Raw genomic sequence first — 13,388 nt, 5'->3', positions numbered from 1 at the left:
CTGGTCAATGATACATAGAGCAAAACATAATTTTAATATTCTTGACATTTGTTGGGTGCATATTTAGGGGAAGGGAGACAGAGAAATTACTTAGAATTATTTCCTAACTAAAAGGGTTGACATGCACAACTGTTCAATGCTTCTTCATTATCATATAACTGTAATCTGATCATTTAGAGGATGAGGGGAGTTCAGACCACCAAAGGACACTAGAATTTTCCTAAGGGATTCTGTAAGCTAAAAATCTTATATGGTGCCTTTTTTAGGAATACTTTCCCCTTCGTGTGGCTGCAAGGTTAGTGACACAGAGCTGCCAGTCAGTCTTGCTTTCACTATTGCATTAAACTAAGCAAATAAGAAATTGATGTCCTTCTTTTATTTACTGTCTATTATACAATCTTGCCACATAATTTCTGAAGCTAAAATACCATTCAAACATTGAGCTGAAGTAATATTGATTTTTTAGAAAGACTCTCAGGGATTTTGGGATTTTTTTGCTACATTTTGCAGAAGTGTGTAATTTAAAATACTTTATTTAACCAAAAACTGTGGAAATACATTATTGTATTTATTGTTGAACTAGCCTCCACTGGAACTCTTTTGCCTTTGTCCCCTAATTTACCAGAAGAAAGTTGTTTGTGCTTTATGCAGGTTAGCATTTCTCTGCCACTAATGAGGTGTATTTGATTAGAAATTGCTGTATAGAATGAATCTCTTTAACAAGAATTTTGTTGAGCATTTTTTTGGTGACAGCAAATCACTGAGATGTTTCAGAGTTTCCTTTTTAACCTAGTTCTAACCTCTTTACATAGTTTAAATGCTCAACTACTGCATTAAAATCAGCAGCTATATATGTCATAGGTTGCTATGGTCAGATATTTTCCTCTACTTTTTTTTTCCTTGGCATTTGCTGAAAACTTGGTCAGATAAAATTAATCAAAACTGGCCCTCTAAAGTAATTCTTTCAAGTTATGTGTTTTACCAAATTGTGACTGTTGTGATGAGTGAAGCCAGTGTTCATGTATATATGGCTCTGCAGTGTACAGAAGGCAAAGTCTCAGAAGCAGGAATGACACCCAAGGATATTAGTGAGTGAGAGGAATTGGATATGGATAGAGAAAATCCTCTCAAATAACTCTGGAACTGATTGGGCCGAAGAGCTATGTGGAAGAAAGGGATTGTAAGGTTCCTTTAGGAATTTTATGTCTTTATCAAGACATCTGCCATCAGGGTATCTCTGCTTGTCATGAGCAGCAGATATGCAGGCTGCAATTTTTTTTCCTTAGTTTAGCTGTATTTTTTTTTTTTCTCTTTAACTTCATATTTGCTTAAATTTGGGGTGGGATTGTTGTTGTTAATTTCAGATATTGTAAAATGAGATACCTAAGCTTAAGATGGTCACCCTAATTTCTTTTCATGATTAAGACAAAGAAACATTTGCCGTCAGAGAGAGTCTTTGCCTCCTGAGATTAGCATCTAAAATGAGTCAGGTAATTGCTCACTGGGGTTGCCTGTTTTTCACTACAGGCTGTTGGCAGCTTAGGGTGGCTAAAATGAAATTATATCAATGCTGTTGAGAAAATTTTTGTTTGCCTATATGTCTGTAAATGTAAGTAAGATCTCTAAAATAGATTTTCAATGAATTAGCCTAATTTCCTAGAGGAACACCTGATAATTTCTCAGATCTCTGGACACTGTGTAGGAGAACCTGGAAGAAAGAATCTGTATAAGGCTCAACTGATTGTTTACTCTTTCTATTGGTCCCAGTTTATTGCAGCATCCTCTGATTTCAGCTTCTCTGCTGCTGCAGGAGTCCAGCTATCAGGAATAAGATCAGATATATTAAGATCAAACTTGATCTGTCTTCTGTGCATAATCATAGAAATATTTTGTTATGAAGAATGTTAAGTACAGAATTACAAAGCTATTCACTGGATCTGGAAATTGGATAACTGACTCTGGATGTCAGATCATGAACTAAAGCTAAGACTTGTAATAGCTTAGAAGGTTAAACAGGAAATCAATACTAGACAGGCTTTGGTGGTATTTTAAAAATATCTTCATAATACAGGAGCCATAAGAAAGACTGGTAGATTCCTAGGGATTTTTAATTCACTAGTAGAGCTTCCCTTCCTTTCACATGTGAGTTTAGCACAGGTTAATAATGGCATCTCTTTTGTTTTCTTGCAATTTTGTGTGTGAATTATTTTCATTTGTTATTTTCCCAGATTTACATCTGAGCATCGATTTTGGGCACCCTGTGAGGTAGAGGAAGAGGTGGAAAATAAAGAAATAACAGAGATGTTAAAAACCAGGTATATAACATTTGCTGGCAAGTTTGAGCCAGTAAAACATAAATGTCGAGCACCCATGCCTGATGGAACTCTGTGTGAAAGACAAGATCGGATTAAGGTAGGCACCAAGGTCATAACTTCCAAGATCTGTGCTGTATGGAGAAAATCTTAAAACATCTGTAGATATTTATTTCACATTGTAAGTATAGTTCAAGGGAGTGGAAGTACATAGTATTCATTGTTAATATGTGCTTCATAAGGGAAACATCCTTTTGGTAAAGAAGCTGTAAACATTTAAAGAGCTCTCAAATTTTTTTGCATTCATTGTGGGTTATTTAGATTTTATTTATTATATTACTGTGATGTGTGAGTACCTGGAAATAAGGCAGAGATAGTTCTTTGTTGAAAATTTTTCCTCAGAGGCATATTTGATATTAACTGTTTCTAGAAACTTATATGTTTGAGGGACAAAGAAATTTTATTTACAAATTAAGTTTTATGAAAGCTAAATTCTACAGCCTCAAACTATGAGCAGTATCAAGCAGAGCTATTTTCTTAAATACTTTGTTCTAGTATCCCTGTTCTTTCTGTATTGTCTGAGGTTGAAGGATCTGAATGCATTTCAGTACTTTTAATGGGATTGTTACAGTATAGAGATAGGGCATAAACAATATATGAGGCAGCAATGGTGCCCTAATTCCAGACTTGATAGGATGTGCTACCTGGTCTCTTGGAATTGGATATTTTTTCAAAAAGAGTTTAATTCTTTGGGATTTTGAATATATTAAACACCTGGTGTTTATGAGATTCTGATGCTTTCTAAAGAGGACTGGAAGTCAAGTGTAGTTTTGTTGCTCAATTCCAGTTTCCAGTTTTAAACTGTGTTGAATAAAATGTAAACATTTTCTTTTCATTCAAAAACCGATATTTTTTCTTTCTTTCCCCTTTCTTACTCAAGTGCCCTTTCCATGGAAAGATAATTCCTCGGGATGATGCTGGGATTCCTGTAAATGCAGAGGACAGAGCCAGAGAAGAAAAGATGAAGTTTGAGAAGCAAGCAGCCCAGCCAGGTCTGTGTCTGTATAGCATCTTAAAAAAATAAAAATAAAAGTATTGGGCAGAAGTGGAAAATACCTGTTACCTGTTTTGCTCCTAACTACATTCTCCCATGTGCATTCCTATTGATTTTTAATTACAGCTCATTTGCAGTGGTTCTTGCTTATGTGATAAATGTGGATACATGTGTAGACAGAATAAGGTTAACATTGCATTTGTGCTTTATTTCCAGTGGCTTTTGTAATGTTCCCAACACTACTCAGACAGACAAGTTACAGCCTTTGTCTTAAGGATCATTTTTATCAAGGATGGTTCCCTGGGAAATGCTTAACAGTAACTGTTCCTGTGCTTCTGCAAAGATGATGTCTAATCTTGCTGGTCCCTAACAGTTGTGATTTATGCAATATAATGATAATATTACTAGGATCATTGTGTTACCACCAGTATTGGGAGGGCATGCTGGATTTTGTATTTAAACAATTGGGAATGGACAAGAAAACTATTGGCCTTCTTGCATCCTGGCTGCAGCCTTCAGGTGTGGAGGGGAATGCTCCTTCTTCTCCAGCATAATTTGGGCATTTTTAGCAAGGTGAAGAATGCAGGCAATGAGTACACAGGCAGGATGACTTCCAAGGGAAATAAGAGACTTTCTTGCAATAGTACAACTAAACCCTGTTAGCAATGGACAGAAGATACCTGGTGGGCCATAACCAGGAAGCTACTGGAAGTTGATGGACTGCAGAGGAAGATGGGAGACAGGGATCTATCCAGCAAAGACGCAGTGCATAATTGGAGAGGACAGTTTCTCTTTACTCTACCTTCCTCTAGCAGGTCTTGGTTTTCTTTGGTTTAAGCTATTTATTCTGGGTGAGCATTTTGCATTCTGATTAAACTTACCCATTGGCATTAGCATTTTGATATCCTATGCTATACTCCTTAAAGGAATTCTCTCTTCAGGTTTGACTGACTTGGTGTTTGACAGTTGTGCATATTATTAAGGAAGCTACTGAGCCTTTCATGAAACCTCTGGAGAGCCTGAGGAGCAGTTACGTGTATTCAGGACAGGAATCTGTATTCAGAAAGGTCTGTGTGAAATGAGTGTGCATTTAAACATATAATTGACCCATCCAGTGTCCTTTAATACTTGTTTGACCATCTTTGAGTGACTGTGCTTGGTGATTACAGCACCACACCAGCACAGCAATTACTGCACACCTCCTGGTATTTGCAGGTGTCAAAGTGTAACATTTGCAGGTAGTTTCTATCCCTGTCCAGGTAGAGTAAGTATTCTAAACTGGCATCCAGCCAGCAGCACAGACAGTGTTGGACTGTCAAAGGGAAGCCAGGATAGGGGTGTGGATGTTGTATTAAAAAGGAAAGTTCCCAGCTTAGTTATGACAAATTAAAACTAGCAAATTAAACTGATAGGTGTTCTTGAAATCTCAAACTAGAACCTAATATTCTGGTATAAAAATCACTTGGACTGAAAAATATTGATTTTTTTTTTTCCTGTGAAATTGCCATTGCTTGAGGCTAGACATAGTATTTATTTTTATTACAGTGTCAGCTCAGTGTTGTTAGAGGCTTCTCACCTCTGGTCCACAAGGATGTGTTTGTTAGTCTCAAACCAGTGTTGGCATTGCTCCTTGTGTTATTGAGTGTGGTTGTTAAGCTGAGATGTCACACAAAGGTCCATCCCATCTGGCTGGAGATGTACTGCACAAGCTGTGTTGGACAAAACCTTTCATGTTTCTAAAGCCATATGTATACCAGATGTCATTAAATACTTCTATCCACTTTCTTCTGCCTCACTATTTTTATATTTGCTTTAGAGTATTTTCATCAATTTTTTTTTTTTTTCTTGTTCTGAGGTTGTGGTTTGGAGGGGTGTGTTTGATTGGTTTTCAGTGGTGTTTGGTTTTGGGGTTTTTTTTGTTACAAAGGTCTTGAAGCAAATCTGAGCAGTCCTGCTATATACAATATATACAAAATACAGTACTGGGAACCCACTGGACAGTCAGGAACTGTTTGATTGACAACATCATTAATGATGTCACTTTGACAAATTTGGAAAAAACCACTTAAATTTGGGGATCAGTTGTTTGACTAAATTGCACCAAAATTCTTCTTGCATGTCCTTCCTACTGGATGGTAGATTTATTTCTATCTTTGTGTGATTAAAGGGGGAAACAGTTATATAAAAGTCATATGGTTTGTGTGCTAATGACTGTGTTTTGACAACACTGTCATTGTTACTATGGATCGTTTATTATCTTAGTACAAAATTTTAAACTCTAGCTAGTGTCCACAGAAAGGACAGAAAGGTGCTTTGGGCTCTTCAGTTGTGATACAGTGAATCAGGTGGGATTACACTGACCCGCTAATCTGCAGCGTTCATCCTTTTCCAATAGTTCGCACACAGGAGCAAATTAAGTGCCTATTTTTTGTGTCAACCCTGAAGAGTATCTGGTTTTTCAGCCCTTAGTGACTTGTTAACAAACAGGTATCAGGACAGGCTGGTGAAGGCAGGCCTCTGGCCACTCAGATGTGAAATAGCATCTCTTTACTAACTACAGTATTGATTCCCGCCTACCCTTGCAAACTGTGTAATTTTCTTTTCCCTGCTGCTAAACTCAGTAACAATGTATGAAGAGCTTTAGGGGCCCATCAATGCTCAAAAAGCCTGCTCTTCCCTGGCATTCTATTGATTTTTCTCAAAAGCTTTTAAATTGCTCCTTCATTTTACTCAAATGCTCATTTCATCTCTACTGGATGCCGGCATTTTTTCGTTGTGTTTAAACAATTGCTCCATTCACGGGGTTCCTAAACTGTGACGCCTTCTTATTACTGGGAGATAAACTGTTTAGACAGTTTTCCTTAATCTTGGATTAATCGTTCCTGTATCTGAATTGTGTTGTTCTGTATTCCCTCACTTCACTTCAAAAAAAAAAAAAAAAGTCTGTGAGGTCTTATGATCCGTCAAGTATATGTGTTCTATTTTCTCCCTTTGTAACTCTCCTGTGCAGTTCTTGAACAGCTTCGTTTTCCTCATGCTTTTTGGCGTGTTGGATTTTAATCAGTCCTTGCTTTCATGTATGATGGTGGTTTAGATCTAACCTTTCCTTGGAAAATTGCTCTGGTATTCCTTAACACCATGTTCTTAAGTGAGGACATTGCCTCTGACCTTCCTGAAATGCTGTTAGCAGTGTTTGTCACACTCAGTGACCATCTTGGTGTATAAATGAAGTTACATAGTCCTTTAGGACTGTTTATTTTTCTACATCTACGAAGTTGTTATGTAAGAGGAGTAGACATTTGGTGTTACAGTTTCTGCAGGCAAGAGAGGCTGACTGACATAAGGGAAACTGTGACAAATGACTGGCAATTACTGTTGTTAAAATGCAGACTTCTGGCATTTCTGCTGAGTTTGGACTGTGTTCTTTTTGAGGTAGTACTTCCTACATTTTTTTTCCAGCTAATATGCTCAAAGTCTTTACAATGAAATGAAATTTCTCTAAATTTCCCCTTGGCAGATGTCCATCCTCCAGCCACATTTTTACTCTGTGCTACCTTGTTCTGATACATAAGACTACACTGAAGGTGAAAACCTGTGGCTTTCTCAAACAGTTCCCAGTCTAAATTATTCATGCATTTTCCTCTGGTGGCATCTAGGATCAGAATCCACTTACAATGGCTGGATTCTGGAGCATTAAGGTTTTGAAAAAATATAAAACAAGATTTTGTTTAGATAAATTAACTTGTGCCATTGTCAAGAGAAGAAACTTAATTTAGATAATTAAACTAAGGTGATGTGGGATACTTAGAAAGTAGTATCTTTTTCAGATGCAAAATTGGTATCATGGCAACAGGGTCTCAAAAATTTTTTGTAGATGTCAGATACCAATTCATGTTTTAAAGTAAATATTATTGATGAAAAGGAATCACAATATTGGCAGCCCTAATCTGCTCAAAAGTTGATCTATTCAATTTTTTTAGGTTTATTTTTAAGCTTATGCAAAATTTATTTCTACAGATGAGTTCCTCAGCTACATTTTTGGCCTTTTCACTTCTAAATAATAATCACTGTATTTATTCACCTCTCCTACATGGAATAATTTCCTTGGAACTTTTCTACTCTGCTACTGAAAAAACTTAAGTCTTCCCATAGAACTGTTTTAGCAGCTACTAATACATACTAACTCAGACTGGCAGGGCTTCTTCATCATGATCTGTCCTTTTGGGAAACTGCTTTATCCTCCCCTTCCTTTGTGTGTGCAACTTAGATCACAGTGGCTCTGCCCTCTCCCATTGGTGACAAGAACTTCTTGCTTAGGTGATTGCAAATCCTGCCTGGGTTTGGAGTTTCAAAGTTCATGTTTTTTCTTTTGAACAGAGTGGCGAGATCCAGAATTCATGAGAGAAGTTGAAGCTGCTACAGGACTGGATCTTGGTTCCTCTAAAAGTAATGGAAAAGGACAGAAAAAGAAAGGGAAGAAGCAAAAATACCCAAATCTGACAGACCTGAAGCAACAGGCTAATACTTCTCGTTCCCGGCTTGAAAAGAAAGTCTTCAATAAGTAAGATACTTCATTCCCTAAAGCCTGTTAGATTACTGTTTCTGTTTGATTAACAGTACTTTCTATTTCTACATTAACATGCACTTACTAAACAGCTTTTTTGGCTAACTGCAGGCAAGAATGTCTTCCATATGTCTGGAGGGTAAAAAATAGCAAGTACTGACAACCAAGGCTATTTCTTTGAGACTGATTTTCAACTAATTTGCAAAATTTTCCTATGAAAGACTTCTTTCATCCTGTCTCAAATTTTTAAAAACTTTAATTGCTGGATTGGCTTCTCTGGATGATCATTTATTGGTCAGGCACAGCAGCTCAGGTGGATGTGAAAACTCCAGACACTCCCAAATGGGCTTTAGAATATACAGTAGCTCCATCTGTCCACTATTAACACCATTTCTTATGCCTTTTCTTGCTTAGATGTGGCTGCAACAAATTTGCCTAAACATGCTCTGGTCTTTATCAAATGGGAAGCAGCTGCAGCTACTTAAAGAGTTTCACATGTCAAGAATGAAGTAGTCAAAAGAAAGTGAAATAGTCAAAGAAAAATAAAGTTGTCAAATCAAAAAAGGAAAATTATTATTAAAATCATTAATGCTGGGTTATTCTCTAAGCATACTGGATGAGTTGAACAGCATCCAGGACACAATATTTGTTTAAACTAAATTTTCCCTTGTCTGATGTACTGGTTATAATAAGAAAGCCAAATCCACATTGCTTTTGGTTATGGAAATAGCACATTTTCTGTGAAATTCTCATGTCACCTGGTCTTAGTTAGAAGTCAGAGACATACAGTTCTAATGATTAGAATTTCATATCATGGTTTGCTGTGGTTTGTGCTGATGATTTTGAGTGTGTGTTAGTGCCAGGCATAGGGAATCAAACCTGTCAAGTTTTTAATAGGTTTCATGCTTTGCAGCACTAAACAAGATGATAACCTTGGCTCCTTCTAACAACCCCAAATTACTTGAAATGTATAGGTGATAAACCCAGGCTCTAGTCTGCCAATAAAGCTAAGTGAAATTGCACACAGATCATCAAAGTGGGATCTCATTTCATTTACAGTATCGCACAATCCACTGGTGCTAATGTAAAACCTACATGACATGAAAGTGTCAAGGCCACTCTGCACTGCTAAAGGCTCACTTTTCTCCTACCAATTAGGTAATATTTGAAGTGCAAAACCATGACCACATTTTCCTTACCCTGGTAACTTTATTGGCAGAATTTTGTTAAAAGTATACCTCTTCCAGGGTGTTTTTTCAGAATGTTGGTTTTCATTGCAGTTGCTGCTGAGAAAGTCTTTAATCCCACCATTTAGAGTGTTATTAAGAAGAAACCTCTGTTTTCAGATGTTTCAAAATGGCTTTGGAAATGAAGCCATTACAGAGAACTTGTTTCTTGGAGATAACCCTGGAAGCAGAGATGGAATAGTGTGTAGGGGCTGATCCTGAAAGAGACTGAGAAACACTGCACAGGTGCATCTCTTATCTTCATTTTGCTGCACAGCTGGAAACATCCTCAGAAGTGATAAAGGCAGACTGTGACAGCATAGTCTTAACAGCATGGGCCTTGAAACTATCTACTTGTGTAATGGAACTTGCCAAACTTGTAGAAATCAAAGGAGACATCAGGCAGTGCCCAGTTTTTGGGTGGGACATGGTCCCTCAAACCAAGCCTGTAGCTGCTCTACCTCCCACATCAGCAGAGCAGCAAGCTGTTTACCTGGAGATGTGTTAGGAGATAATACACTTCATAGACTGGGTGACAGCTGAGAACACCTGCAAACATCAGCCTCAGATAGCTGAGCTTTTGTGCCAGGGGTGTATCTAAAGTAACCAGTAAAAATTGGAACTTCAGAATCCAGTGAGGAGCAAAATTCCTGAGGTAAGGTGCCCTCAGCGCTGTACAATAGCAGCTTTAAGTTTCAAAGGGGGCAGATGTTCACAACAGAACATCTTCCTGGCTGCTGCTGCTGGTTCTTACTCCTCTGGATTTGTGAACCCTTTTCTCTGCCTTACCAGCTGGAGGATGTAAGGGCCTGCTCTCCTCTTCCTTTTATGATAATCTCCTGCTCCTGTTCATGCTGTCTAGGCATCATTTTCCTCACCCTCAAAATCTTAGCTGTGTGATCTTCACTCAAATCTTTGTGGAGACAAAAAAAGTGCAGGTGTCTCAAATACCCAGCTCAGAAGCCTTGCAGTCCTCCCTAGAGAAATCTCTGGGCACATCTTTACTGGGAGGAAGCAGTGGCAGCCAATAAAGCAGCAGCAGGGAGACAGACAGGCCCTCACTGGATTTGGGAGCACCAGAAAGCTTAACAGCTCTGAATTTCATTCCCTCACTTCCTTTTTGAGCCTGAAGAGCCTTCTTCAAGCACTGCAGGAGCTGCAGGGGGCTCAGGTTCTTGCCCATCATGAGGCAGCAGAGATCCCATTTCCACTTGATATATGAGTGAGGTATTGGACACACTGTTCTGCCTGTGCTAAACTCTGAGCACTTCTGCAGCAGAAGCCTGTCTGTCTGTAGAGATCCACAGTGATCTCTGGTGCCTTCCTAAACTAGAGTTATTCTTGTGGATTAAAAGCTGCTGCTCGGGAGTGATGTGAGCAAGAGTCCAACTCAGCCCACATCTGATGAAATAGAGTTTTAGTAACCTGTGGAAGTTGCTAAATGAGTTCACATTAAATGTTCACAGCAACATTCTGGATTGAGGTTTAGATTTCATAAGAGTTTCTGAATATTAATTTTTTAAGATCTTGTTAGATATTTTTAGGTTTTTTTTCTCTGAGAGCACTTAGGTGCTTTTGACTACTCCATGAGGCTCTAAGAAATAATGTTGGGAGGGTGGAATACACAACCATTAAACTAGAGGACTTAAATTTGTTTACTCCTGTTAATAAAAAATCATTTCTGAATTAAACTATTTTTATTGCTGCAGCTAATTTAGTTAACAAGACAAATTTGTTCAGCCTCATCAATGCCATGCTCAGAAGCCTGGTAGTGATTAATCAAATTCCCCAACATTCATAAACATTCTCTGAGATTGAGCAGACTCAACATAACTGTTGTTATTGTTTTGTTTCTCTTTCAGAGGTGCCATGAAACGGGTCGTGAAAGCCATGAACCGGGTGGACCAAAGGAAGCACGAGAAGTTTGCCAACCAGTTTAATTATGCACTGAATTAAATTCTTAATCACCTCTGCCCTTCTTTATTGCGAGAGTGCAACTGCAAAACCCTTAATCAAAGATATTTGCATTTACACTACAATACTTTGCTAGGCACATTTTTACAGGTGTCATTTTTAAATTGTTTCCAAGTTTAATTTATTTGATAATGAATATTAATTTTGGAAAAGATGTGGTGGTGTGGAATTGAATGCATTTAGAAAGATGATAATTGTTTGAAATATACATTAAATAGAGATGTTTTATGACTTGTACATAATTTGGGTGAACTCTTGAGGTTTTGGGGCTTGGTCCTTTTCCTTCCTAAGGGACTCATGTAATTTATACCTCCTTTGACAACACGTGTGTTTAATTTTCCACTTTCATGCCTTCTGGGAAAAAGATACCTTAAAAGCCATTTGATTGCTCCCAGGGATGTCAATGCACAGAACATTTTCTCAGCCTACTGCTGTACAAAGTGAGCCACACCAAGCAGCACAGCAGCTCCTGCAGCACCTCTACAAACACCTTCGTACACAGTAAAAAAATCCAAATCAACGGATGCCTTCAGATGATAAACAGAGTAGAGTTTGATTACTGCAAACTGAATACCAGGACCTAAGTCAGTCTTGGTAGCTGTGGCACAGATGGAGAAGCTGAAATGGCAAAGATCATCCTGGCCTGCTTCTTGTCTTCCCAAGATGGTATCCCAGTATCTTTCAGAACTGATCCTGGACAGCACACTGTGAAAGTCTGTAGACTTTGTTCTAGTTTAACCTCAGTCAGAACAGTTCCAGTATGAGGTGAAAATAAGAGGTTTAAAAAAAAAAAAAAATCCCTCAAGTGGCACTCTGAACTGGTGGCACGAGTGAACTGCCTGGCTTGGATCAGATAAAATTACATCAGGCTGAAGCCCCAGAGTGTGTCTAAGGACCCAGATATAAACACAAGCTTCTGGAATCTTCTAATTCTAAGCTGGATCTAGTGTGGGTTGTAGTTCTTGTCTGGATACTTAAACAAATCTCCCAAACATGTTTGCTGGCTGTAGCCAAGCTTGAGGAGAGAGAATGAAACAGTGACCAATTCTGCTCTTGCAACATTTCATACAGCTTTGTGGGTAAAGAAAATCCAGAGAATCAGGAAGGTGGTGTTCGAAAATCAATTTCAAAGTGATGTGCAGAAGTCTGCAGTGAAATACTCATTGCAAAGTAGAATGGCACAGGCTTAGTTACTACTTAACCTGTTGGAGGTGTTTCCTCATGTATAAGGAGATGCTAAGAAAAATTGGGAAAATTTTAACAACTCAGTGTAACTTCTGACCACCTCAGACAAAAGCTAATTTACAGTTCTGCCAAATACTTTCTGATTTACACAAGTACTGCAAAGAAAGCAATTAATGTTGTCTTTTGGTAATTTATCTTGCAAGAGCTCTCTAATTTGGAAGACATATTTTGTTCTTCAACACAGGTTTATATACTTCTGAAATACTGAAAATGAAATAATAAAGAGCCAGAATTTCAAGAATATCTACTGACTACACTGGAAGGTAAAGCCACTTCTACTGTCAGTCTTGCTAATGTGGCAGTGAAGATCTCAGGTGAAAATGTGGATAAGGACAAACCAAGTTCATCACCCAGTCAGCTGAATCAGCTGCTGAACTGATTTCATTTACTCCTAAGGACAAAGTCACACAAAGAAAAAAAATAAAAAAGAACACCACCCTACACGTTAGAATGTGATAGTAATCATTGGATGCTGGGATTCCCAGACAATCCTAACTTAACTGACACTTGATTAATATTCAAAAGCCACAGAGATCATTGTGCCACTATTCCAGAAATTCTTGAGCCTGCACAGGCTGGATATGTTAATTTATAGACATGTGTTCTCCCTGTAAGAAGAATGGGGAATTTATGTGCAGTGACACTTAGCTTTCCTTTGCTGGGGCTGTGAAATGTCAGCACTACAAAGTCCCCAGCAAACAGCAGATGCTGCACTTCACCCCGTGGAGTTCCCATTGTGAGCCTTTAATAAAGATCCTGAGGACCAAGACTGGGAATGGAAATGGCAGAAATCTGAGGGGAAAAAAAAGTGTGGTTAGTCAGTTATGTTTCACTTTGAGCAACCTGGTCTAGTGGAAGGTGTCCCTGCCCCCAGTAGAGGGGCTGGAAGTAGATGGCCTTTAAGGTCCCTCCTACCCCAAACCATGCTGTGATTCTAATGATGCTGCTCAGTCACATCAGTTCTAGAATTACCAGCTAAAACTTCCTGTCTGGACCCAGTTGTCCAATCTGAA

General features: G+C 38.4%; 1 protein-coding gene across 1 annotated transcript in view; it reads left to right on the top strand.

Annotated features, from left to right (window-relative positions):
- Positions 1-11,372, top strand: part of UVSSA (UV stimulated scaffold protein A) — a 43,922-nt gene extending 32,550 nt beyond the window's left edge. The window contains exons 10-13 of the mRNA XM_056490912.1: positions 2,229-2,412; positions 3,253-3,364; positions 7,744-7,927; positions 11,019-11,372. Of these exons, the coding sequence (XP_056346887.1) occupies positions 2,229-2,412; positions 3,253-3,364; positions 7,744-7,927; positions 11,019-11,112 (574 nt within the window). The 3' untranslated portion in view covers positions 11,113-11,372. The remainder of the gene's footprint in view (positions 1-2,228; positions 2,413-3,252; positions 3,365-7,743; positions 7,928-11,018) is intronic.
- The last annotated feature ends 2,016 nt before the right edge of the window (positions 11,373-13,388 follow it).

The sequence above is a fragment of the Oenanthe melanoleuca genome, chromosome 4 (genome assembly GCF_029582105.1).
Source record: "Oenanthe melanoleuca isolate GR-GAL-2019-014 chromosome 4, OMel1.0, whole genome shotgun sequence".
Taxonomy (NCBI): domain Eukaryota; kingdom Metazoa; phylum Chordata; class Aves; order Passeriformes; family Muscicapidae; genus Oenanthe; species Oenanthe melanoleuca.
Note: the sequence above shows the minus strand (reverse complement) of the source record. Positions and strands in the feature narration are given on the sequence as shown.